The sequence below is a fragment of the Chinchilla lanigera genome, unplaced genomic scaffold (assembly GCF_000276665.1).
Source record: "Chinchilla lanigera isolate Chin_1 unplaced genomic scaffold, ChiLan1.0 scaffold00019, whole genome shotgun sequence".
In the NCBI taxonomy this organism is placed as follows: Eukaryota; Metazoa; Chordata; class Mammalia; order Rodentia; family Chinchillidae; genus Chinchilla; species Chinchilla lanigera.
Window position 1 is genome coordinate 13,452,871 of NW_004955420.1, and position 24,122 is coordinate 13,476,992.

Below are 24,122 nucleotides of genomic sequence, written 5' to 3' on the forward strand. Positions count from 1 at the left end.
CCCCGGAGTTCTGTTTACTGCTGACTGGGACCCAGAGCATGCAGACACCCCCTACCTCTGGTTCCCAGGGAGGGGCACACACGTGTGGACCCGGGAGTTACACCCATTCTCCTTTATTAATCCTGAAAACAAATTCTCCTAAGATGTAAAAGCGCAAGACTCTGAAAGGCCCCTGCTGGAGCCAAGCTCTGTAGGATAACAGCCCCTCCTCGGTCTCCCCTGCAGACGGGAGCTGGGACAGGGCACCCCTGTTTGAACACAGCGGAGACAAAGGCCCCAAAGGCAAGCTGAATTTGCTCTTTGTGAGGTCCTCTCTGCCTTGGCACAGCCTGAGCCCCACAGCCTGCTCCAGCTGCCAGGGCTCCTCTGCCTTCTCCAGGCTCCAGACTCCAGCCAGGCAGCTGCTAGGAGAGCAGAAACGCTGCGTCTGAGGGAACCTGCTTCTTCTTCCTAGCAATTTCCGGGGTGGGGGCCACTGCCCTTTGTGAGACCCGGGCTTGTGTGGAAGCCCTCCAGTGGGGAGGAAGCAGGTTGTGGCTGCAGAGGAGTCGGGCGCCCTCTAGTGGCTGCCTGACCCTTCCAGGGAAAAGTGCCGGCGCTATTTTGATCTGATTTGTAATGTTGGCACTCAGGACCCTGTCAGAAGCTTGCAGCCACCTGGAGGACGTGGTGCCTGGTTCGGGTCCAAACATCCAGTCCCTGAGCAATTGCGGGGATGGAAGCCCTCAAATCCAAAGCCAGGCGAACACAGACTACGCCTAGCAGTGTCCTGGCTTAATTAAAAGTAAAACTCCAGCAGGAAGGCGAGCTACTGCTGTGGGGCACCCTGAAGCCCTCACTGCAGGTGTGTGTGTCACATGAGACAAGCAGATCACCCCCAGGAAGAAGGTGCCCAGTGCTTGTGCATTGGCATGGTTGCTCCATCTGCAGCCCCTGCCAACACCAGTCCTACCCCTGGCAAAACCAAGCAGACCCAAACCAGAAACAAGCTGCCCCCTTAGCTAAGATCACCTCCGCACAAGCCTAGCCCAAGTCCTCAAGGAGAGTGGAGAGATTGCAGATGAAGGGCTCCAGAATGACCCATGCCCCTTCCATAAGCCAGCTCAAAATCACTGTTTGCTGGCTGTCCCTCACATAGCACCATCCTGGACTTGAACTTGCAATCCTTCCGCCTCAGCCTCCCAGAGTGCTGTGATTACAGGCATGCACCACCATGCCCTGCCCACACAGCAACATGAACATGTGAAGAGGTACACAGCGGGCACATCGTGTGCAAGGCTTGGGCAAGGACACAGGGCTGCTCAGAAGATGCCAGGATCAAAGGATACGTGGATTGCCCTGGAATGCACATGTGCGCTCCTACAGTCATTTCACATGTCCCCTCCCAGCTGCAAATTCTTCATGCAGAATCAAAAAACATCTGTCCTCCTTACTCATAAGGCTAGCTTAAAGATCAACTTTTTTTGAGTTAATGTTTTGCCTAAAGGCGTAAAGGAAAACGGATTCTATTCTATAATAAATGTTTTTAATATAAAGATGTTTCCCAAAATTTTCATATGAAATCAAAAAAATCCAGATAGATGCACCATGTTTACCCCAAGGTCTAGGGCACCTCGCCGGGACCCCATTTTGTGAAGACCCAAGCCTCTCCCTACATGAATGAGTCAGGCGGGGTTACTGCCTCTGCTTAATGCTAAAATGAGTCTTCCTAAGACAGTGGTGACCCACAAGTGCTTAAGTGAGGTGTCGATAGGTGTGTGACCCACCCACCCGACCTTCTCCCCTCCCTCTGCGGCCCCCGGACCGGTCACAGCAAAACTCTTCAGTGTATGTAGATCATGTCGGACACAGCTCCGGGCAAGTGGGTCATGATCTGCATTCGCAGCCACCAGTAGTAGTCCATGGGGTGGTAGCGGGTGTAGGGGGTAGCAGCGGTCAGGGCGTGTGTGACAGCGTCAATGACGGGAGACGTGTCTGTGGAGCCGCTGTTGCAGTAGGTCTCCATCTTGGCGATCTTCTCGTCGAAGTACTTCCTGCCGTAGTCCTTGCGCACGACTTCAGGCAGGTCATCCCACATCTTCTTGGCGATGGCCTGGATCCGCTCGGGGCTGTAGAGGCTGGTGGCAGCGATGTAGTTGCCCGGCTCCACCACGCTGACCTTCACGCCCAGAGGGTACATCTCATAGCGCAGGCAGTCAGAGAAGGCCTCCACCCCAAACTTGGTGATGCAGTACGGGGAGCGGGCCGGGTTGGCCATGCGGCCCAGCATGCTGCTGATGTTGACCACGCGGCCTACAGGGGAGACAGCCAACACTGTTCAGGCGGCACCGCCCTGGCCCAGACACTAGGCGGGCACCACTTCAGAATCACCCAGGGTCAGGGGTGCAGCCACAGCAGCTTGGGCCTCCCTGACCTTCCCCCGGGGGTGCCAGCCAGGGCAGAGAAATGAGAAGGAGCACTGCTTCCCAGCAGGGCACAGGATAACGGGATAACGGACAACACACAACGAGCTCAAAACCAGACACAGCCCCGCCTGGTGACTGTACCTTGGGGTAAAAATGCCATGGGAGAATAGGGGAGGTAGGACAGCTGTGACCATGGAGATGGGTGTGTTCACCCCATCTGTGCATCTGGGCAAAATCTGATACTGTCCAAGGAAAAATATAGGAGAGAACCTCCTCCTCCCACTCACGGAGCTTAAAATTCAGCTCACCCAGTATGACAGTGAATCTTGTCAGCTTGATTAAGAGATGCCCTGATGGTTTAACCCATGGAGAAGTTCATAGCTGAAGGGCTATTAGGAGGTAGGACCTAGTTGGAAGAAGTAGGTCACTGGGGGCACAACTGTAAATGGTGTGTCTTTTCTCGGAGAAGCAGCTTCCCTCTACCTGACCCTTCCACCATAATGTTTCTCTGCCTTGCAGCCAGGCAACCATGGACTGAACTCTCTGAAACCATGGGCCAAAATAAACCTCTCCTCTTTGAGTTGTATATGTCGAGGATTTTGTCTGTATCACAGGGCAGTCACCTTGGCAGGTGACTAATGCACCTAGTGAGATGTGCGGGTAATTAGCACACGTACTGATGAACGGCAATGCGAGGGTGGAGGTGGGGTTGTAGCCCAAGGCTGCCCAGCACACATTGAGGCAGGCTAAGGTAGAGGAGGGTTCTGAACCTGATTTCAGGGCTGGGACAGGAGGACAGAGTCTCTAGCACTGGAAGAGCGGTAACCTTGAAAGGTGCCCAGCCTGAGGGTACCAGGGGCCGCCACAGTTTCTCTCAGCCCTGGGGTAGGACTGGAGGTGAATCCCATTCAACCAGTCAGACCAGGACCACCTCCCCTGGGGCACACAGGAAGGAACACAGCCCATCGCCCTGGGGGGTGGCACCTTTCGGAAACCTCTTAGTTTGAGGTCACTCAAGTGCAAGATTTCCTTTGAAGCTTTGTATGTGTACTCTGCTTACATTTGGCTACCTTCTACGGCTTGGGTGTTTTGCTTGTTTTCTAAATTGCTAACCATGAATAATACTTTTTACCTTAATGCTACGTGTCTCATGTTTTAGTTATGACACAAATGCCCCACAGAATGGGGAAACTAACATTTATTTAACCACCTGCTATGATACCATATGGGTACATTGCTGTACTTTCTGAAGGCCCCACACCCCTTTCCCTGCACTTGGCCACGTACCTCTGCCCCCCAACTTCCACCCACCTAGCATGGCCCCAGGACTCATGAGCTCAGCCTGGCTGCTGTGAGTGGTGGCTCTGGGAGATTTCCATCCTGGGCAGGTCCAGGGGACAGGAAGCAGCTGTCTTCCCAACTTACCTTTGGCTCTTCGGAGGAGCGGGAGGAAAGATTTTGTTGTCCGCACTGTGCCCCAGAGGTTCACTTCCGCCACTTCCTTGTAGGTCTCCATGCTTGTGAATTCCACCTCCCCAAAAGTCGAGATGCCCGCATTGTTAACCAGGCCCCACAACCCTGGACAGGAGATGGGACAGTTAATCTTGACTGTCAACTTGATTGGCTTGAGAGACCTCCTTGGAGATTAGTGAAGCACAGTTCGGAGTGTGCCGGGACCTTGGAGACTACATCTGGTTCCTGGCCTCTTCCTCCTTGGTGCTCTTCCCCTGTGCTCTGCTTCCCGGCAGCTTTGCTCCACTACGCCCTCCCACCATGATGTCTTGCCTTGGAGCCAGGTGACCATGCACTAAACCTCTGAAGCTGTGAGCCAAATGAAACCTCTCTTCCTTTAAAGTGTGAGTGCTCAGTATTTTGTCCCAGCAACGAGAAAGCTGACCAATTCAGGAAAGGACACAGCTGTGTCACCACACATACCCGGCCTCAGATATCACTTCTTAGCCTCCAGCCCACTCGGCTCCACTTGGTCTCCATTCCCTGTGACTTTCAGCCTGCTGCCCAAGGCTCTCAGAGAACTTTCTAGAGTCACCCAACAACGACATCAGAGAGAGGCCTAAAGTGCTGTTTGCTGGACTGTCTCTCGAGTCTGGAAGGTCCAGTCCCAATGCTCCTTCCTGAGACCCTCAGAACCACCACTCTATTCTCTCATCTTCCTCCTGCAAACCAGGGCACAGTGTGCTGCTAGCACATGTGAAGAACAGTGACCTGTTCCCCAGGGTCCCTTTGCCAGCAGAGACCCACCTCCTCAGCGTGTGTGACGCCCCAGAGTTCAGAGCACACGCACACTCTCACACTGGTGGACTGCTTCCCCCAGGACCTAGGGACACCTGGCTCTTGCGGACACAGAGAATGCAGGTGCTGGAAGGCTGCTGGGGTTTATCTAGTCTACTGACTCCTACAGGTAGAGAAACTGAGGCCCAAGAGGCAAAGCCCAGACTGAAGTTCAATCAGGAAGTCAGACGTGGAGCTGAATCTAGGGAAAGCAGAGGCGGGAGGCAGCGCTGTTTACAGGCCCTTCTTGGAATTCAGTGTTTTGGGGTTCAAAGACAGGATGGGCAGATCCCCAGGCCCGGGCCTGCCTCTCTGTTGGGGAACCCTCAGGGCTTAGCCACCCGGGGTTCAGTCTCCTGGGCTGAAAGTCCTGGGCCCCTTGTCAGGCAGTGTCGCCGCAGAGCCCCTCCCTCCTGGCACCCCCTGCCCGCGGGAACCCGGCCACTTTCCGAGCCCAGCATGGAAATGAGCCGTGTCAGGGAGACTGATTGCTCCCCATCCGCTCTCCTTCCGTCCTGACTGAATTACAGCTCCGTGCACCGACCTCGGGTGCCTTCTCCTTCAATTACAGAGAATTAAGAGCATTTATCAAGCAAAGGAAATTGCTGGTTAACAAAGTGTGCAGAGCCCCTCGCTGCTGCCTGCAGGGGCCTCACCAACTCCAGGCAGACCTAGTGACACCATCCGGGGCCTCGTCAATGACAGCGCCCTGGATCCTGGGGCTGGAGCCCTCCTGTCTGTAAGCCATCAACCCTTCTCTTCCTTTCATGTGACTTCATCTTTCCCATGGCTCCCGGCCCCCTCCCTTCCCAGTGCACACACTAGGTCCTCAGTAAATGTACGTTACTGGGTGTGGTGGTGTGGTCCCAGCACTCTGGGAGGAAGAGGCAGGAGGATGACGTGTGTGAGCTCAGCCGGGGTGACTCAGAGACTTAGTGAGACTCTGGCTCAAATAAAAAAGAAAACAGGGCTGGGGAAGGAGCTCAATGGGGTGGCTCTGGGCTCAGTTCCCGGTACTGCAAAAGAAGAGGTGAATGAATGTCTGTGGACACCCAAACAGCCCTCGGTCCGCACAGCCTGCCCTCCTTTGTCCACGCCAGGCTCTCGCTGGGCGCACACTCTGCCCTCTCTGTCCCGTCACACTGCTCTGGGATTCAGTCCTGCCCTGGACCGGAAGGACCCACCCCGTCCCCCTTCTCCTCCACTCTCTAGAAGCTGAGTGTCGCTAGGCTCCTGGAAGTGCACTGTTCCCTGGGTACCGACGACACCCAGGTGTCAGCCTCCTGCTTCTCCTGCCTCCTCCTGACACCTTCCTTCCACCCGAGCCCACTTCCCTGAGACGGGTGTCCCTGCCCCGTGTCCTGTCCTCAGCCTGCTTCTCTTCATGTCCATGGGATTTCCAGTGGTTTGGTGCTCGATTCATGTGGGACAACGACCCATGATCTGAAAAGCATATCTGTTCCACCTAGAAACCCAATAATTACATCCGCCACTGCTATGTAGAAAGGCTTAACGAAATGGGACCTGGGAACGCCCCTGCTCCAGGATGGCCGGCTTCCTTGGTAGTACGCCACCTGCTGGCAGGAAAGGGCCGTGGCAGGTGGCTGGTCTCTAATCAGACAGTCTCCCTTCATCTCACACCCCGGGATTCTGAAAGGCCCCTGTCCAGTGGGTGTAACCAGAGGCGGCCACAGCTGCGGGGACACACTGGGAGGACGCTCCCTGGAGTTCCAAGCCACGCTGCCTGAGAAGAGGGGCCGAGCAGCGGGGTGGGGGGGGTACACTGGGGAGAAGGTCAGGGGAGAACAGGAGGTGGTACGTGACTATGTCTCACACACTTCTGTTTTGGACCTAAACATCTTCAGATCTTTTTCCAAAATATGCAGTAGTGGTTAAGAATGGACGCAGTGAGTGGCTCATCAAACGTGCCCGGAAAGGTTTGTGTGTCTGGGCTGGCGCTGGGTGGGGGGACCTCTTCCCGCGGTGGCCAGAGCAGAGGGGACCCAGCCTAGCCAGCTGGCATGCTCCACAGACAAGTACAGGGAACAGAGGCGGCTCTGCCCCGTGGCAGGGGACAAGGACCCCCGCCCTGGGAAAGCCCACCCTGTGCTGAGGTCGCTGGTGACTTCCTGGGCCGTTAAAACCGCCAAGGCCATAGGCTGTAAGGCAGTGCTTTGTGGCTCTGAGGCAGCTATTTTCCTGCCTAACACTTTATGAAGCCGACACCTCAGCTGCAAAGGGGAGAGAGGGCGGGGTGGACAGAGGAGGGGAATTTACCACGGGCTGTGCCTCTGGCTGGAATCATCCCTGCGGGACCACCCTGCCTTTCCTTCAGGGGACAGGAGTGCAGGCTCTGCCTGCTCATTACTAAACAGATACTCAGCGAGGTGGTCAACGCTCTGAAGCAGGAAGGGCCTAGTGGAGGGGTGGGGGCGGCCCCGGGCTGCCAGGTGACGGCAGTGTCAGGCTGCCCACACAGCATGCTTGCTTCTCAGAGGTGACAGCGTTTCCACCTGACCCCCACTTGCTGGGCAGAGTGCACAGCACTGGCACCCATCCCTTCCCTCCTCCCCACCACTGTGCAGGAGGCAGAGAGCTCCAGGGAGCCCCTTTTTTTTTTCTTCTCTTTTTTTCTTTTGAGACAGGATCTCACTATGTAGTTCAGGCTGGCCTTGGACTCACTATGTAGCCCAGGTGGGTCTCAAATTCACAGTGATCCTCCCGCCTCAGCCTCCCGAGTGCTGGGGTCGCAGGTGTGCACCCCCACGCCAGGCCAGACTCCCTTTCTATCTGGGCTGTCAGGGGCAGGGAGGGGGGATGCCAATGGCACAGTCCTGCTGCGCGGAGCACCACCCAACACTACACAGACAGCGCCCCCTGGAGACGGGCAGCAGAGCCCTCCCACCAAGGTCCTCGGTGTGGCTGAATTGGGAGAGTACTTGTGCTGCAGCGCAGGAGCCTGCTGGGTCCTGTCCCCTGCGCGGCCCAAAGTGCTGGCGTTCCCCAGGAGTCCTCTGCCCCCACCTTCCCACCCCTCACCTGTTCCTGCACCAGGTGTGTGCGATGGAGACCTCTTGCCTGTCCCTCACCCCCACGCTTGAGTCCTCAAGTCCAGCCAGCGGTGCCGTCTCTGCTCCTGAGTCTGATCCTCCTCTGCCAGTGCCTGCTACCCTAGTTCAGGATGATCAAGCCCAGGCCCTGCCCACCGCCACAGTGCCCACAGCGAGCTCATCACACAGACCAGGCCATCCGCCGGGGGAAAACCCTTCTGTGGCTGCCCAGGGTCCTTGGGGGAGCAGCCACACTCGCTCCCCTGACACCCTTTGCCCCGATAACCTCCCTCCCCGACCTCCTTTGCGCCACCACTCCCAGCAGACTCTACCCTGAGACACACCCGAGCCACTTCCCTCCGTTGCTGCTGCTCTGCCTGCTCCTGCCATGACTTTCCCATCACCACCTGCCCCCGTGACCCGTTCCCACTGCACCCCGTGATCAGGCACATCCCTCTGCTGCACTCTGCCTCTCCCCACGCACAGCTCCCTGATGCCGATGTGGGCCCCTCACTGAACCAGAAGGTCCTCAGGGACACTCTGTGCCTTGGTCACCTGGGGGTCCCCAGTGCTCAGCCCAGCACCAGACCACGTGGGTTTGCAGTGCTAAATCGGTGGGAACTGGTGCAGCGCTCTCCGTAGTCGCCGCCTGGCCACGTTTCACACTGTCCTATTGCATGGGTGTGTTTCATTTAGTCCACACTCTTCTACATGGTGGATTAAGGATTTAAACAATAAGAAAGGAGGCTTTGGCAGGATGCCAGCAGAGGGTGGTATTTAGGAAGGATTCCCCACCCCACCCCCCGCTACTCCACAGTGTCCCCACCTTTCTCGGGGTCCTTCAGGCTCGAGTGCACCATCTCCACCGCCTTCTCCACCTGCTCAGGGCTGCACACATTGAGCTGGATGGTTCTCATTCGGTCGCTGCTCAAGCTGTCCAGCTCCTTGACCCCAGCGTCCCCTTTGTCCTGGGGAAGAGAGACAGGCTGACTCCACCTCTCTCCTCCCCACCCGGGCAGAGTCTAGATGGCCTCCAGGGCCTGCCAAAGCCTCAGGCTTAGCAACAAGCATGCACGGTAGTTTCTGAAGGCCCCACCAGTAGGTTGTTCGAGCCAGCCCCGAGCATGGGTGACGGACATGCGCCAAGTGCCAGAGTCACACCACAAACAGGATGGAGACCGCCTGCACTGCTCACTGGCCAGGTTCTTTTTCTCAGCAGGGATTGCAAACCTAGACGGGCATCAGACAGCAGGGAGGCTGGGGACCCCGGGGCGGAGCACATGCCAGATGTTGCCTTGTGCATATGGAAACCCAGGTTGTCAGATGCTTAGATAATTAAGCTAGTAAGTGTGATTTCTTTTAATTTTTTGAGAGTTGGCAACCTACCGGCATTTTAAAAACCCAAAAACACTGTGTGGGCCCAAAGCCAACCACAGGTCATGTCTGCCCAGAAGGCTCAGCCTGCTGCCTCTTGCCTGATGTATGAGACGCCAGCACCAGGCGCCCACCCCAGCCGCCCACCCCAGCCCATCCCCAGCCGGGCTCTGCACTCAGGTGTGTGCCCTAACAGGGACCCAGTTTCTCTGGCAGGAACCGTGCTGCCTTGACCTGTGCAGATCAATTGCAATAAGGAAGTGATTATTGAGAGAGCTGTTGAACTAATAAAGCACTATACCAATTCAGGTTTTACTAAAGATGAAAGAATTGTCACTCCTTTGGCAAGCATTTCTTGAGCCTCTGTCGCATCATGGCACCCTGGAGGCACAAAGATGAACACCTCAGCCCCTGCTCTCAGAGCTGTATCGCAGGAAAGGAGACAGCAGAGCAAGCAGACAGTGGGGTGGCCCGTGGGTCGTAGGAAGCCTGCGGGAACACAGGACAGAGCAGGCAGGGGAGAGTTTCCAAAAGCAATGACAGCCGGGGACACTGGCAAGAGAGGGCCCTGGAGGACGGAGCACATCAGGAAGAGGTAAGAGGATGCCACCCCAAGCCAGCTCCTGCGGGCAGCACGGGAACAGCAGGACGTGGTGGACAAGAGGCTGCACAGGGCACAGAGGTCTGCTGGGGGGCGCTGGTCAGCTGCTGGGGGTCTCAGTGAAAGTGGGCGCGGTTGACAGCGCTAGGCACTCAGCAGGCTTTCACCCATCAGCCTTCACATCGCAGGCAGGGTGAGAGGTCACAGTGATCCCACAACATGACACACTTTGCTCAGTAGGGATGAGCCATGTTCCATGGGAAAATTAATGGTTGGCAGCGATTTTCCGAGCAGTGTGTGGAATGATGATGCCTCTTATAGGAGGGCCGGGGTGGCTGCCAGAGAATGAAAAGGGACAGGATGGCTACTGCCCAGGGCAGGGCTGGCCAGGCCACATACACCTGGCACTGAAGCGAACAGCCCAGTCAGGGGCAAGAGCAGGAAACCCCGGACTGTCAGTGTAGCTCAGGGAGAGAAAGTTCTCACAGGTCAGGCTGAGCCTTGCAAGTGGCTGGTACCCCAGGACTGGGAAAAGTGCATCTTGCAATCTCAGCAGAAAAATTTCAAGAGAAAACGTCAAAGGGACCAAGGGTGTTGGAGCCAATCACCTTGAAGACTCCAGGGGGACGTGACCGAGGAAGCCGACCTGTTCTTTGCCTTCCCAGAGAACAGAACTGGAGTCAAGGATTCAAAAGTTCAGCTCCAAACAAGGAGTGGGTTTCTCAGTCTGCAGGTGGCAAGGGCTGCCCGGGAGGTGTCTGGGCCATGGGTTGACTTCACGAGTGGGTACAGAGGGAAACCGTTTGGGGGTGGGAGTTGGGGACCTGGTGTAGACAATCTGAGCATCAGAGATGGGAAGTGTTGCTCTCCTGCTAACAACTCTCCAGTCCCTAAACGGTCATCATTCCCACGTGGTTTTCCACCTCAAGGGAGCCTCGCCAGCAGCCCTTTGAGGAAGCGAGGTGGCGGGCTCAGGAGCTCTGCTCAGGCTGGCGGCAGGGAGGCGGGTTGGCCGGTTCCACCCGGTCCCCTCGGTACACAGCAGCCTCGATGGAGGCTCAGTGGGCCTAAGGCTTGGCTCCAACCCCTCCCTGACATGCCAACCTTTCCCAACAAGGTGACAGGTGTGGGATCCTCAGGGCAGCCCGGCCTGGAGCACGTGCTGTCACTCACAGCGAACTCCAGAGAAGAACTCCCCAGAAGGGCGTCTTCAGGTCTGAGTGCCCACGGGTGTCTCTGTTCTATAACTGGCACACGTGTCTGACATCTTCCACGCGGCAGCTCCTCCGAGCGGAGCCCACCTGGGCCGACCTCAGAGGGCTGCTGGCAGCTATCACGGATTCTGTCTTAGACGTGTGTGAGGGACCGGGTGTTCTTCCTCTCGGGACGTTGTTAACTCTGCTGCCATCCTTCAGCTCCCCGTGGTCCCAGCACTAGACCTCTCTTGTGCCAGGGGCATGAGAATGGCCCTGCTTTCCCAGGGGAGGCCCCCACTCGGGGTCCGCATCCTCACACATGAGCTCAGTTCGGCAGCTTGCAGGGGAAGAGCCTTCTCTTAGAGGAGTAAATGGGGTTCATCTCACGCTCAGCATGTGGGCCACAGCCTCAGACCCCGCCCCACTGACCATCCCATGCCTTCATCAGCCTTGAGGAGCCTGCACGCCCTGCTCCCGACAGCTGTGCCAACCAGGGCGGGCACTATCAGCTGGCCTCAGCCTCCCCCATCTCCCGCTGGCAGCTGGCTACAGACTACAGTGGCCATGTTCTTCAGGACCCACCTGCGCTGAGCCCCAGGCCTCACTCCTGGGCCACTCTGCTTCTCCTGCTCTCTGTCCCCAGGGTTTGCTCCCTCCAGGACAGGCTCTGGCCCTGCCATGTTGGAGCTGGGCTACCTGGCTTACTGGTCAACCCACTTCTTTCTCTTATTAGCCCTTAAATCTCACCCAGGAGCTATTTTCTTTTCCACTGCTGGATGAAGTTCAGGCTCCTCCTGGAGCTTTCCCACCCATTCTCAGGCACAGAGAGCCTTTTGTTTTGTTCTAGCAGGGGCCAGCACCATCTACCAAGCAGGTGACTCCAGCTCAGTCTGGTATAGAGCTCAAACTCCCAACTTGTGCTCTAACAGAGTTGGAGGCAGGTGGTGGCATGGAGGCCCCATGTCCCCTCTTCTGTTCCTCCCCCTCTGTCCTTCCCAAGGCCAGCTCCAGGGGCTGGCAAATACAAGGGCACCAGTGTAATCTTCCGAGGTGGCGTGTCTGCTGTTGTCACCCTGAGCCGGCAGAAGAAACCTGAGAGCTGGCCCTCCCTCCTGGGGATTCCAAGGAGACACTGCCCCCGGGCACCTGTGATCGCCAGCCTGTGGCAGGCAGCATGCTTCCATGCTTCCTCTCCTCAGCCCATGCCCCCGGGATGGCCCCTGGGAGCGGGCAGTCTCATTAGGTGAGTGTCCTTAAGACAGCTCTAGCCAGCTCCAGTTGTCCACATGGGCCAGACAGTTTGTCCTCCTGGGCAGACGGGCAACTGGTTCCCTGTGCAGCTCTGTGCTCTGCTTGCAAACAGTAGCCCCATTCCTGGGCATTTAGACTCCTTCTAGTTCACACTGAACTACATCCCCAACCTCTTTATTTTTAATTTTAAAACACTATCTCACTAAGTCACCAAGTTGTCCAGGCTGGGCTGAAACTTGCTATCCTCCTGCCTCAGCCTCTCTGAGTGCCGAGATGACAGGCGAGTGCCACTATGCCCAGCTTGGAGTCAGTCTCTTGCTTCCCTGTATTCTGAACACTCTCGTGCATCCCTGAGAATGCTTGTCACCCTAATTCTGCAGCTGTGTCTGTGCATGGTATCCCTTCACCACTGGACAGGTGGCTCCTTGGGGCAGGCACTAGGTCTTATTCCTCTACAGCACCTGGCAAGACATTAGCACTGGAAAATGAATAAATGTGCAAAAGACAAGTGGATGGATAGATGGGCAGATGGATGCATGGATGGATGGATGGATATAGACAGATGGAAAGAGCTACGAAGAACAAGAGTGGCCAAAACCAGCAAAGGTTAAGGCTACTTTAAGCAACAGATGCGCCAGTTGTTAGGAAAGCAATTTTTCAAAACCCACAAAATTACAGCTACCTGTAAAGGACCCTGGTGAAGAAAAGACCCTCTCTTACCTTCATCAAGCAGCCGGCAAACACGAGGAAGCCTTTCGAGTGCAGGTGTTTGGCCAAGGAGAACCCGAAGCCGGAGTCGCAGCCTGTGATCAGGACAGCTTTGCTGCCAGCCTGTTTTCGAAGATCAGACCCCATGTTAGGGACCAGGGTCCCCAGACAGAGCGCCCAAGCCTCCTGGCCCTCTGGGTAGTAACCCCCAGTGCTTGGGGTGTGGCCCAGGCTTGGTCCTCCAGCTTGGCACAAAACACCAAGGTGTCCTGGAGAAGCTTGGGGTTCAGAATTAGGACACCAGACTCCAAGTCACACTTTGCCACCAATTCACAGCGCTGTCTCGGGTAATGATTTCTGCTGCCAGGTCTCAGTTTTCCAGCTGCCATTATCATCATCATCATCGTCATCAATGCCAGCCTTATCAGGTGCAGTACTTACTGTGTGCAGAGCTGGGCTTACTGCGCATGAAGCTTTCTTACCTCTCACCCTAGCTCCGTATAATGGGTGTGATTATTAGACCATGGTGCCCGGGAGAAAATAAAGACAGGTAATGTCCTTAGCAACAGAGCTGGAATTGAAACCCGGATAGAGAGATTTCAAAGCTGAACTCTTAACCCCCAACTTGCTGCGGGATCCCACACGTATGGGAGGGTGTGGTCTCGTAATTGGTGGGGGACCTGGGGGGGCAGTTCAGTGAGAAAGTGGCTCAGTGAGTCCCGAAAGTGTTAAAGCCCTACTCTGAGGGTGGCAGGGACGAGGGGCCCAGAGGGAAGGGCTCTGCCCCTCTGGCTGCTTCCCTTGGCTTCTACTCACCGGGCTCACCTCGCTGGCATAAGTCCGATGGCCGATCGGGGTACAGGAAGCAGAGCAAAATAACAGTGTGCGTCTGCAAGAGAAAAGGAAGCCATGAGCACGAGGCTATGACCTTCCTAAGACCTTGCTCCTGGGCCGGAGGCAACACAGGCACCTGCAGGCGCCACCTGGCCTGAAGCACTTGCTGGTACAGCTTGGAAGAGCCCATCTCTCCACCAGGTGCCAGCTAGGTGGCCCGGGAGCCCACGGTGTAGCCCATGAAGCTACCGTACAGGAAGAACCCTCGAAGCGGGGAAGCCAGCCCCGAATGTACTTTTGTTGGGAGGCCCTGCCAAAACTCCACTGGCCTGTGCGGCTCCAATAAAGTCCCATTTTCTGCCCTCCATGGTGACACTGGTGGGTGACCCCTCAGACTAGCTCAAGCTTGGGCTGTCCTTTCAGCAGTACGGCTTCGTGAGAGCCTTCTGCGAAACCAGTGTCTCAGCTCCCACAGGTCAGCTACCACTTCCTAGTAGTTATTTGAATTAAACTTTTTAGTTTGAAATAATTATAGATTCACATGCAGTTAAGAAAGAATACAGGGGGTATGTTAGGTACCTTTTACCCAATTTCCCCTAATGGTAGCACCTTACAAAATTATGCAGCACAACTAGGATATTGACATTGATACAGTAAAAATACAGGATGCTGCTGTTATGGTTTATACCTAAATATCCCCAAAGAGCCTCATATGCTCGTAGGTGGGGCTTTTAGAAGAGGACCAAGAGCTGGGGCTATAGTTCAGTGGGACAAGCGCCTGCCTGGCAAGTGCAAGGTCGTGAGTTCAATTCCCAGTACTAAAAACAAAACAGAAGAGGACCAAACCATGGGGACACTAGCTGACTTGCTATTAGGGGTGGAGTCATTACAGTAAGGGAGATCACTGGGGGGGAGGGTGACCTGGAAGGGTGCATCTCCCTCCGTAACTCCATCCCCCTCTCTCTGCTTCCTGACCACCATGATGTAAGCAGATCTCCCCCACCAGACCCTTCTACCCTGCCTGCCTGCTTCGGAGCCAGCCATCTGTGGACTGAAAACATGATCCAAAACAAACTTCTTTAAATTGTAGGTGTTGGGTATTGTGTCCTAGTGATGAAAAGAGTGGCTACACCACCTTCCATTGGCACTAGAACCTTCCTAGGACCATTTTATAGCCACAAGTACTCGCCTCCGTAACCACTAACCTGTGCAGCTGTGTCATTTCAAGAATGTCACGTTACACTAACAGAATCACACAGGATGTAACCTTTGGGGCTTGGCTTCTTTCACCCAACATCATTCTCTGGAGATTCATCCAGACTGTTGTGTATATCGAGTCTGTTCCTTTTGATTGCTAAGTAGTATTCTATAGCATGGACATTCGTTTAATTACTTACCGACTGAAGGACATCTGGTTGTTCCCAGTTTGGAGCTACAATAAAGAAGCCTGCTATGAGCCTCCCTATCCAGGTTTTAGCGCAAAACCAGTTTTTATTTCTCTTGGATAAATGCCAGGAATAGAATTATTGGGTCATATGGTAGTTACATGTTTAGTTCTTTTAAAACTGCCAAACCGTTTACAACTACAGAGTGATTCTACCATCCTACACCGCCAGCAGGAATGTATGAGTGACCCAGTTTGTCCACATCCTCACCGGTATTTGATGGTGTCGCTACTTTTTATTTTAGCCATGCTGAAAACTGCACAATGGCTGTTTCACTCTGATTTTAATCTGCATTTCTCTAATGGTCAATGGTATTAAACATGTATTGTCAGTTTGCGCTGCTAAAACAAAATACCATAATATGGGTGGTTTATAAACAGAGAGTGGAATTTTATTTCTTCAGTTCTGGAGGATGGGAACTGTCCTAAATCAAGGGGCCAGAAGACTGTCTGGTGGGAACCTACTTCCTTCCTAGAACTGCCTCTTCCCAGTGCAGAAGGGGAGAGGGGTGTGTCAGACCTCTTTCACAATGGCACTAATCTTATTTGTGAGGGTCCCACCTCCTCATATCAACTCCTCAACATGTGAATTTGGGTTGGGCAAGCACTAAGACCATAGACCACCCATGTGGCCTCTTCAGTAAAATGCCTCTCCTTGTGTTATGCCCATATTCCTAGTGGACTGTTCTTTCCCTAGTGAAGATGCTCCAGATACTAGTTCTTTGGTTCATACATGCCATATCAATCTTTTCTTGCCTTTGTAACTTGCCTTTTTATCTTGTTACCAGAGTCTACTGCAGAATAAAACGATTTCAATCTGATTGATCATTTTTTTCCTTTTATAGGTTATGCAGAACCTTTTGTCTAACTACAGAACCTTTGCACTGAGTCACATCCCCAGGCTGTTTTTATTTTTAATTTTGTGACAGTCTCATTAAGTCACTAAATTGCCCAGGCTGGGCTTGCTTTTATAATCCTCCTGCCTCAGCCTTCCAGAGTGTGGGAATCACAGACGTGTGCCATAAGGCATGTGCCTTGCTCTTTGTTTTTCTAAAAGCTCTGCAGATTTGTGTTTCACATTTTAAGTCCATGACTCATTTTGAGTTAACTTTTGTATGATATGAGATGGGTCGAGAGGAGATTTTCTACCTATGAATTTCCAATTGCTGCAGCACCTGTTGTTTGAAAACGCTACCTTCTATCTATTGAATCGCATCTGCACTTCTGTCAAAAATCAGTCAGGCATTTTTGTGCAGGTACATTTCTGGATTTGCTCTCCCACTGCATTGATATTGGGCTCCTATTTTATTTTACTTTGTAAATATTGTTTTACCTATTATACCTCCTTTGCCTTTCCCTATAAACTTTAGAATAATCTTGTCTTTATCTACAAAAAAAAATCAGACTAATATTTTAATAGAACTTACACAAAACCCATAAAATCAACTGGGGGAAAACAGACACATTCATGTTGTTGAGTTTTCCAACCCCCAAACACAGTATGGGTCTCCGTTTACTTAGATCTTTTACTTCTTTCATCTATGTTGTGTAATTTTCAGCAGACGCATCCTGGACATGTTTTCTATGATTTATACCTAAGCATTTTCTCCCCCTCCCCACCCTCTCCTTCTCTCTGGTGCAAGGGACCAAACCCAGGGCCTCACATGTGCTAGGCAAGCCCTATTCCACTGAGCTACACCCTCAGCCCCCACCCTGCTTTTTTTCCTTTTGAATAGTTACAAACAGTACTGTTTTTCATTTTCATAGCCACATTTTCTTTGCCAGTACACAGGAAGACAGTTCACTTTTGTGCTATCTTATATCCTGTGATCTTGCTAAACTCACTTACTCATTTTGGGAACCGGATATTCCTTAGGAGTTTATAAGTAGGCAGCTTTATTTCTTCTTTTCTGAGCTGTACAACTTTCAATTCTTTTTCCTGCCTTACTGGCTGGGCTGCACCTTCCAGCACCACCTTAAGGGCAAAGCGTTCAGTTCTCCCTGGTAAGGAGGACGTCAGTCATACGTCTACTGTAAACGTTATTCGTTGAATTGGGGAAGTTTCCTTGTGTCTCTTTTTCCAATCACAAGTGGTTGTTAAATTTTGCTTTTTCTGCACTGAATCATGCAATTTTTCTTCTTTGGTCCATTAACTTGGTGGGTGACGCTGATTTTCAAACAATGAATCCGTTCTTCCATTCTTAGCACAAACACACTTGTTCATGGCTTATATTTCTTTTTAAATCCTGCTGAATTCTATTTGTTAATATTTTAAAGATTTTTGTGTCTTTACTCGTGAGAGATATTGGTCAGTAGTTCCCTTGCTTCCTCCCTTCCTTTTGCTTGCTTTTTTCTTTTCTGCGGTACTATAGATTGAACCAGGGCCTTACAAGGCTCAGCAAGCACTCCACCACTGAGTTAGATTCCCAGCCTTTTACATTTCATTTTGTGACAGGGTCTTGCTAAATTGCCCAGGCTGGTCTTGAACTTGCAGCCCTCCTGCCTCAGGCTCCCAAGTAGCTGGACTTGCAGGTATAGATCATGGCAACCATCCGATCCTCTCTTCCCATTGGTCCTATCTCTGCTTCCCCAGGGAGCACAGGGCTCTACCCCTCACCCAGGCTGCTCAGGTGGGCAGTCAGGCCTTGGAGGTGCTGGACAGCTCCTGGCACCATGGTGTCTCGTGGGAGGGGTTCGTAGTGCCTGCCCTGCTCTTGTCTCTCTGCTCTCCCTCCTAGCGGAGCTCCTGCTGTCTCTGGGATCCTCAGCTTGCAGCTGCCTCTCAACGGAAAGACCTTTGGCCTTGGGAGATCTTGGCACCTCAGTTCTCAGTATTAACAAGCACCAAGGGACAGCGTTAAAGTGCAAGCTCCGGTTCCGTGATGGCGAACCTTGTAGAGACGAGTGCCCAAACTGCAACCTGAAACCCACGTATTTATCACAGAGTGCCAGCACTGCAATTAAACCTGAACAGTGAGGGTTTAGTTTAGAAAAAAAACCTCTAAACAACTCTATTAATATCTTTTGTCTTCAAATAAAAACACAATGACATGCATGCCACGGGTCTGACACCACTGCTCTAGTTGGTAACACACAACTCAGCCCAGCGGCTGGGGTCTGTGAGACAGCCCCCCTTAGAGAATGGGGTTAGTCTCCAACTGCAGAGTAATCATAAAATGGGACTCAGGTTGTTGTGGTGTTGCAAGAAAATTGTCCTAGATGTTGAATGCTCCAGAGATGCCTTGGTCAAAAGCTTTCTGAGTCCGGGCATAATGGTGCACGCCAGTAACCCCAGCACTCGGGAGACTGGGGCAGAAGGACTCCATAGTGAGTAGGAGGCTCACTTCTCAGAAGGCTACAAAGTGAGTTCAAGGCCATCTTGAACTACATAGAGAGACCCTCTCTCAAAAAACAAAAGACAAGAAAAACATTTCTTTCTGGTTCAGTATCAGCCACTGAGCAGATAACCACGTGTATCTGGGATGATTAAATCAGCCTGCTTGGAGTAACAGACCAAATTTGCTTGAAGGATACAACTTCTTCACTTGACCCTAGAAATAATGATCTAACATCCCATAAAATTATTTTGTACTAATTTTAGGAATGATGTATACATGTTTTGAACATTTGTGGTAATTAACACCCAGCTTATTAGAAGTTCTGACATATAAGCCACATGATTCCAATTTAAAATGTATCAGTTTTTAATGTTGAAGTTTAGAGCTGTTAATTTTAGAGTTTAGAGTTGTTGGTTTTTTTTTAAGATTTTAGAAAACACTTTAAGATAAGCCAGGCACAGTGGCACATGCCTGTAAGCCCAGCTACTTGGGAGGCCGAGGGAGGAAAATTAGCAAATTCAAAGCCAGCCTGGGTAACTCAGCAAGACTCTAAGTAAATATAAAAAAATAGAAAGGACAGGAGATGTAGCCTAGTGGTAGGTGCCCCCTGGATTCAATCCTAAGTACTTTCCCCCCACCAGTTAAGTTTTACAAAATGTGTAAATATTGAAATGTTTGAGAATATAAGATTTACAGAATTTATAATTTTATAAGATTCATATTATTCTACATATCTGGGTAAATTCTGTTAGAAGCATTAAGTAAAAAGAATATATTAAATTTGAAATATTTCAGTGAAGTTTAATTTTTTTTTTTTGTCTTTTGAGACAGGGTCTTGCTATGCAGTTCAGACTGGCCTTGAGCTCACTTTGTAGCCCAGGCTGGCTTCAAACTCCCAAAGGTCCTCCTGCCTCAGCCTCCCGAGTGCTGGGATTACAGGCGTGCACCACCACGCCCAGCAAGTTTACATTTTTAAATGACACCAAATACTAATAAAAGGCTACTTCAAAGGTTGGTGTTAAAATTCAACAGATTTAGAAATAAGATTTATAAATTAACTTAGCAGCCCATTTTTAAATGTGTAACTTTAATAAAATTAATACTCATTCTAAATACTGAAACAAGGCAGTTTCAGGCCCCTGTCATTGGTATTTTGACTCAGTAAGAAAGGGCAGTGCCTGGGAATCTGGTCCCGAGCAGGTCTCAGGCTCTCCTGCCTGGCTGTTGGTGAGAATCACTAGGGAACACATGTGGCCATGCTTGTGTTATTACATCACTAGAGTTTATCATTTTGAGCTGGACACTAAAACATTTTTTTTAGATTATACCCAATGCAGCATGTTTAATGAAGCAGCTGAATCACAACTCTTAATTCACAAAATGATATTACAACATTTGCAAACAAAATACCATGTCCAGGGTTTGTTTCAAAATAATCCAGATGAACAGGGGAGGTAAATAGGTAGAGACAAGACAAAAACAAAACCGGCCCTCACCTGGTCCTTACAGAAGCCTGGTGATGGGTACGCTTGAGGTCAATGACTACTTCCTCCCTTTGTATGCTTGAATGTCTCCATGAAAACACATTTTTTTTTTTTTGGAAACAGGTTCTTGCTGTACAGTTCAGGCTGGCCTTGAACTCAACATGTAGCCAAGGCTGGCCTCAAACTTGTGGTGATCCTCCTGCCTCAGCTTCCTGAGTGTTAGAATTATAGGCATGGGCCACCATTCCTGATTTCCATAGAATATATATGTTTTTAATTACAGGGAAGATTTTGTAACTGTCCCTATGCCTCATTCCACCCTCTTTCTTTCCCCACAGTGCTCTGAGAGATTCTAACCTGCAACCAGAGGTCAAAATGAACTGCCTTAACTGGAAGAAGTAAAAAGGCTTCTCTCCCTAGGGGTTTGCCTTTAGTGCCACTTGACCGCCAAGAGCTCTGGGGACAAAATCAGCATTAGACCACAACCAGATTCAGCTGTGGCAGGCAGTGCTATGGTCCTGCTATACCTGTGCTTCTCAGCTGCCCCTTAACAAATCTGTGTTTTGCTGTTGCCATGTACCCAGCTCTACTCACAGCACATGACCCACCTCTGGCTGATGAGGTACAAGCAGAAGCCTCAATGCCTGCTGGGACATCTGGCTTGCCTGCGGCAACAGAGGTTGAGCCCAGAGTCCCTAAGATAAGGCTGTGGATTTCATGGGAGGGTCCCACTCCTCTGCAAGGGAATCACTGAGAGCTATGCCAGGTCCATACGTGGTATAAAATCTACATGATGACTCCCGGTGGCAAATGAACCAAACCATAGACATCTGGGGGAAAGTTACTCACACCCACAGACGCGGTGGCATGGCTGGGGCCAAATGCCGAAGCAGTCCTCCTGCCAAGGCCATTGAACACAGAATCTATGTGAAGCTGTGCCCCTTCAGGACTCAGACTAATGAAAAGCAAATACAGCAAACCCTTGACTTACCAACTCAATTCGTTTGCAAGGGCTGGTTGTAACTCAAGTTGGTTGCAAGTCAAGACTTTTTTCCATTAAAAAAACAATGGAAATACCCATGATGCATTCGGGGTCTCCCAAAGCACCGCTTAACTAACCTCTTCATAATAAAAAAGGGTTGTATAATGTGCATAATTGACCAGAAACACCAATAATTCTCCTAGTGTATTCAGAAAGTTATAAAATGCGCCTAGTTTACCAGGAACAACCACCTCACGCTGTGCTCACCGTTCAGGGTAACATCTTCGGCTTGCAGGAGGGAGGATGAAATGGAAGGCGGTTATTGTCTGGAAGGGACATCAGGGATCTGGCTCTCTGTGTCCTTTCTCTCCTGGAGAGAGTCTGTGGCCCACCAGGACCTGCTTCTGGCTCAGTAGGTCTCAACCTTTTCAGAACTAAAAACTGGTCTAAGATCGTCTGTTTCTGTCTTTAACACTGTTCAGTTGTGATCGCTTTCTGCATCTTCCCTCCCCTCCTTAGCTTCTTTTCTAGCTTTTTGGGGGCCATGTTGGTAGCAGTAATTATAGCGAGTATAGAAAGCACTGACCGAAATCACACCCACAAACACGCGCATCTGGGCGCAGACTGACACTCCCGAACACGTACACATGCTTTTCTGGCATCGTCTTTGTTTACAGCCATACAAGCAGCCGCATTTCGGTCATAACTCAAGACTTTGATTGTAAGTTAAACCTAACACTCTGGTCGTAACCCCAGTTTTTCATAGGTGAGGCTGGTTGCAACTCGAGGGTCTACTGTTAATAAAAGTGGATTTTTTTTTTAATGCAGAAAAATCATCTTACTTCTGAAGCCCTTCGACAGAGCCAGGCGGAGTCCCCTCTTGGAACGGTGGCCCCTGCTGCTCTGCTGCAGGCTCCAGTACATGATGACCTCTAGTAGCTGAGGCCCACTGCTGGGCTCAGCCTCTGCTCTGAATCCCATGCAAATGCAGCTAAAAGCCTAAATATGCCTAGGAGGCTGAAGCAGGAGGCTCACCAGGAGTTTAAGGCCAGCCTAGGCTATATAGTAAGTTCAAGGTCAGCCTGAACTTCACAGTGACCCTGTTATAGTTTGTGTCTCAATATCCCCCCAAATCCTCATGCAGTCATGGGGGTGAGCTTCTAGAGTTTGTGACTGATTCATGGTCCAATGCTGGGATTATGGGTGTGAGTGCTACACCCGCCCTAGGGTCGGTAGCCTGCATACAATATAAGAGCGGGAAAGAAGCTTGCTCTCCCCTTCTCCCTTATTGCTCTTGTTCCTTTTGCTGTCTTCTGCCTCCATGAACTGTCACCCTCTGCCACTTTGAGCCAGCTGAGTATGAACTGAAACCTCCACAAACTGTGAGCTAAATAAACTTCTCCTTTCTTAATTTTGGGCACCAGGTATTTTTGTCTCAGTAACAGAAAAAAGTAACCAAGACAGACCCTATCACAAAAAACAAACAATCCAAAACAAAAAGAAGCCTAAATACATACTCATGTAAAAATATTGCTGGTATTTAAAAAAAAAAAAAAAAAAAAAAGCAATTTCCTAGCTCCTAGGACTTTGGATTTAACCTGACACTCAGTTTTGGTCCCCTGACATGTAGCAGAAAGAATAGATGGTTCCTGAGTTTGAGGCCAGCCAGGGCTACATGGTGAGTTCAAGGCCATCCTGGATGACCCTGTCTCAAAAAAAAAAAGGGGTGGGGGGTGGAAAGTGGGGGGCTGGGGATATAGGGTAGTTCAGTGCAAAGGTCCCAGATTCAATCCCCAGAGGCAAGGGAAGGGAGGGAAGAAGAGGACACATGATAACAAAATGCAATGTGGGATCCTGCATTTAGAAACTGGGACCAGAGAAAGCTCCATCAGTGAAACCTGAATAAGGTCTATGGCTTGGCCAATAGTTTTACAGCAGTGATGATTTCCTGACTTTGGCCATTGCACTGTGGTTTCACAAAATGTGAACAACTGGGGAAGTTAGGTGAGGGACCTCCTGGAACCCTCTGTACCAAATTTGCAACTTTTGTGCAAGTCTAAAGTGACTTCAGAATAAAAAGGATCTTAAAAAGCAGTTATTAAAGCTATTGCTCTTTACCCTGGGAGCCCTGGGAAGGTGGTCTCCTCCAGCTTCCTTTGTTGAGAGCCACCAGGTACTGAGACACCTTTGAGGGTCAGGCCCCATGATTGCTGGTGTCACCCAGGTATGGAGCGCATGACGCTCAAGGCCCCCTCCACCCTTCGCTGCTTACCTTGTTCCATTTTCTCTGTCACAGACGCTTAGGATTCTTCCTGGGACTTGTGAGAGGGGTCTGGAGAGGCGGGCAGCCAGCATCATAGTGAGTGGTAGGTGGTCCGGTCCGCTTCCTTCTGGGGGTCTGCAACACAAACGCAGCCTTAGTGCACCACTGGTGCACCCAGGGGCTGGCTGGAGTGCCCAGTTTTCTTCTAAAGTCAAATGGCTGGGTCCAGCCAACCCAGGCCAGATCCCGGAATCAGGAAGCGCCTCCTGCATCTCTCCCAAGCTATGGCCTCCTACGGTGGGAAGTTAGGAGCTAAGGGCCCTGGAAACCTGTCCTAGTTCACGCTCCCTGGGTGACTGGGACGAGTCACCACCCATTTGTAACATGAAGAGGTGGCTCACCCAGTGATCCTCAAACCAGGCTGTGCAGGGGCTCCTGGGCACCTCAGGGGCTGAACCCCTCCAGGGCTCTGACTGAGTGAAAACTGTTCTGTCCATGCCTCAGAAGTGGTCTGATGGAAAAATATGGTGAGTGCTTACATTTTTAAAAATCTCTTACAATAAAAGACACCTTGCCATGAATCCGCCTCAAAACCCTAACCCTTGCTTCAAACACACTCATCCCATCAGCCTTGCCACTTTCTGAAGCAGCTCTGGAAGTCCCCTTTCTGGAGTGTCTTTAGTTGTTCTACTGTGGCTGTCTCAATGTCCTGAATGAACTCAAACATTGACCTTTTATGGTCAGTTTGACTTTGGAGAAGAGCCAGAAATCACAAGGTGTCGGATCCAGTGGATTGGGTGGATGAGGACACACAATGATGTTTTATAAGCCTGCCTTTCTGCTGGATGGCACTCAGCAGTAGTATTCACCATATATATGTGTGTGTGTGTGTGTATATATATA

At 51.4% G+C, this 24,122-nt stretch overlaps 1 protein-coding gene across 2 annotated transcripts in view; it reads right to left on the reverse strand.

Annotated features, from left to right (window-relative positions):
• Nucleotides 1-1,508: 1,508 nt before the first annotated feature.
• The window catches only part of Bdh1 (3-hydroxybutyrate dehydrogenase, type 1), a 32,322-nt gene continuing 9,708 nt past the window's right edge, over nt 1,509-24,122 (reverse strand). For both annotated transcript variants that reach the window (XM_005383174.2, XM_005383176.2), the window contains exons 2-7: nt 23,229-23,354; nt 13,691-13,763; nt 12,887-12,997; nt 8,571-8,712; nt 3,831-3,983; nt 1,509-2,292 (exon numbers count right to left, since the gene is read on the reverse strand). In XM_005383174.2, the coding sequence (XP_005383231.1) occupies nt 1,823-2,292; nt 3,831-3,983; nt 8,571-8,712; nt 12,887-12,997; nt 13,691-13,763; nt 23,229-23,314 (1,035 nt within the window). In that variant the 5' untranslated portion in view covers nt 23,315-23,354 and the 3' untranslated portion in view covers nt 1,509-1,822. The remainder of the gene's footprint in view (nt 2,293-3,830; nt 3,984-8,570; nt 8,713-12,886; nt 12,998-13,690; nt 13,764-23,228; nt 23,355-24,122) is intronic.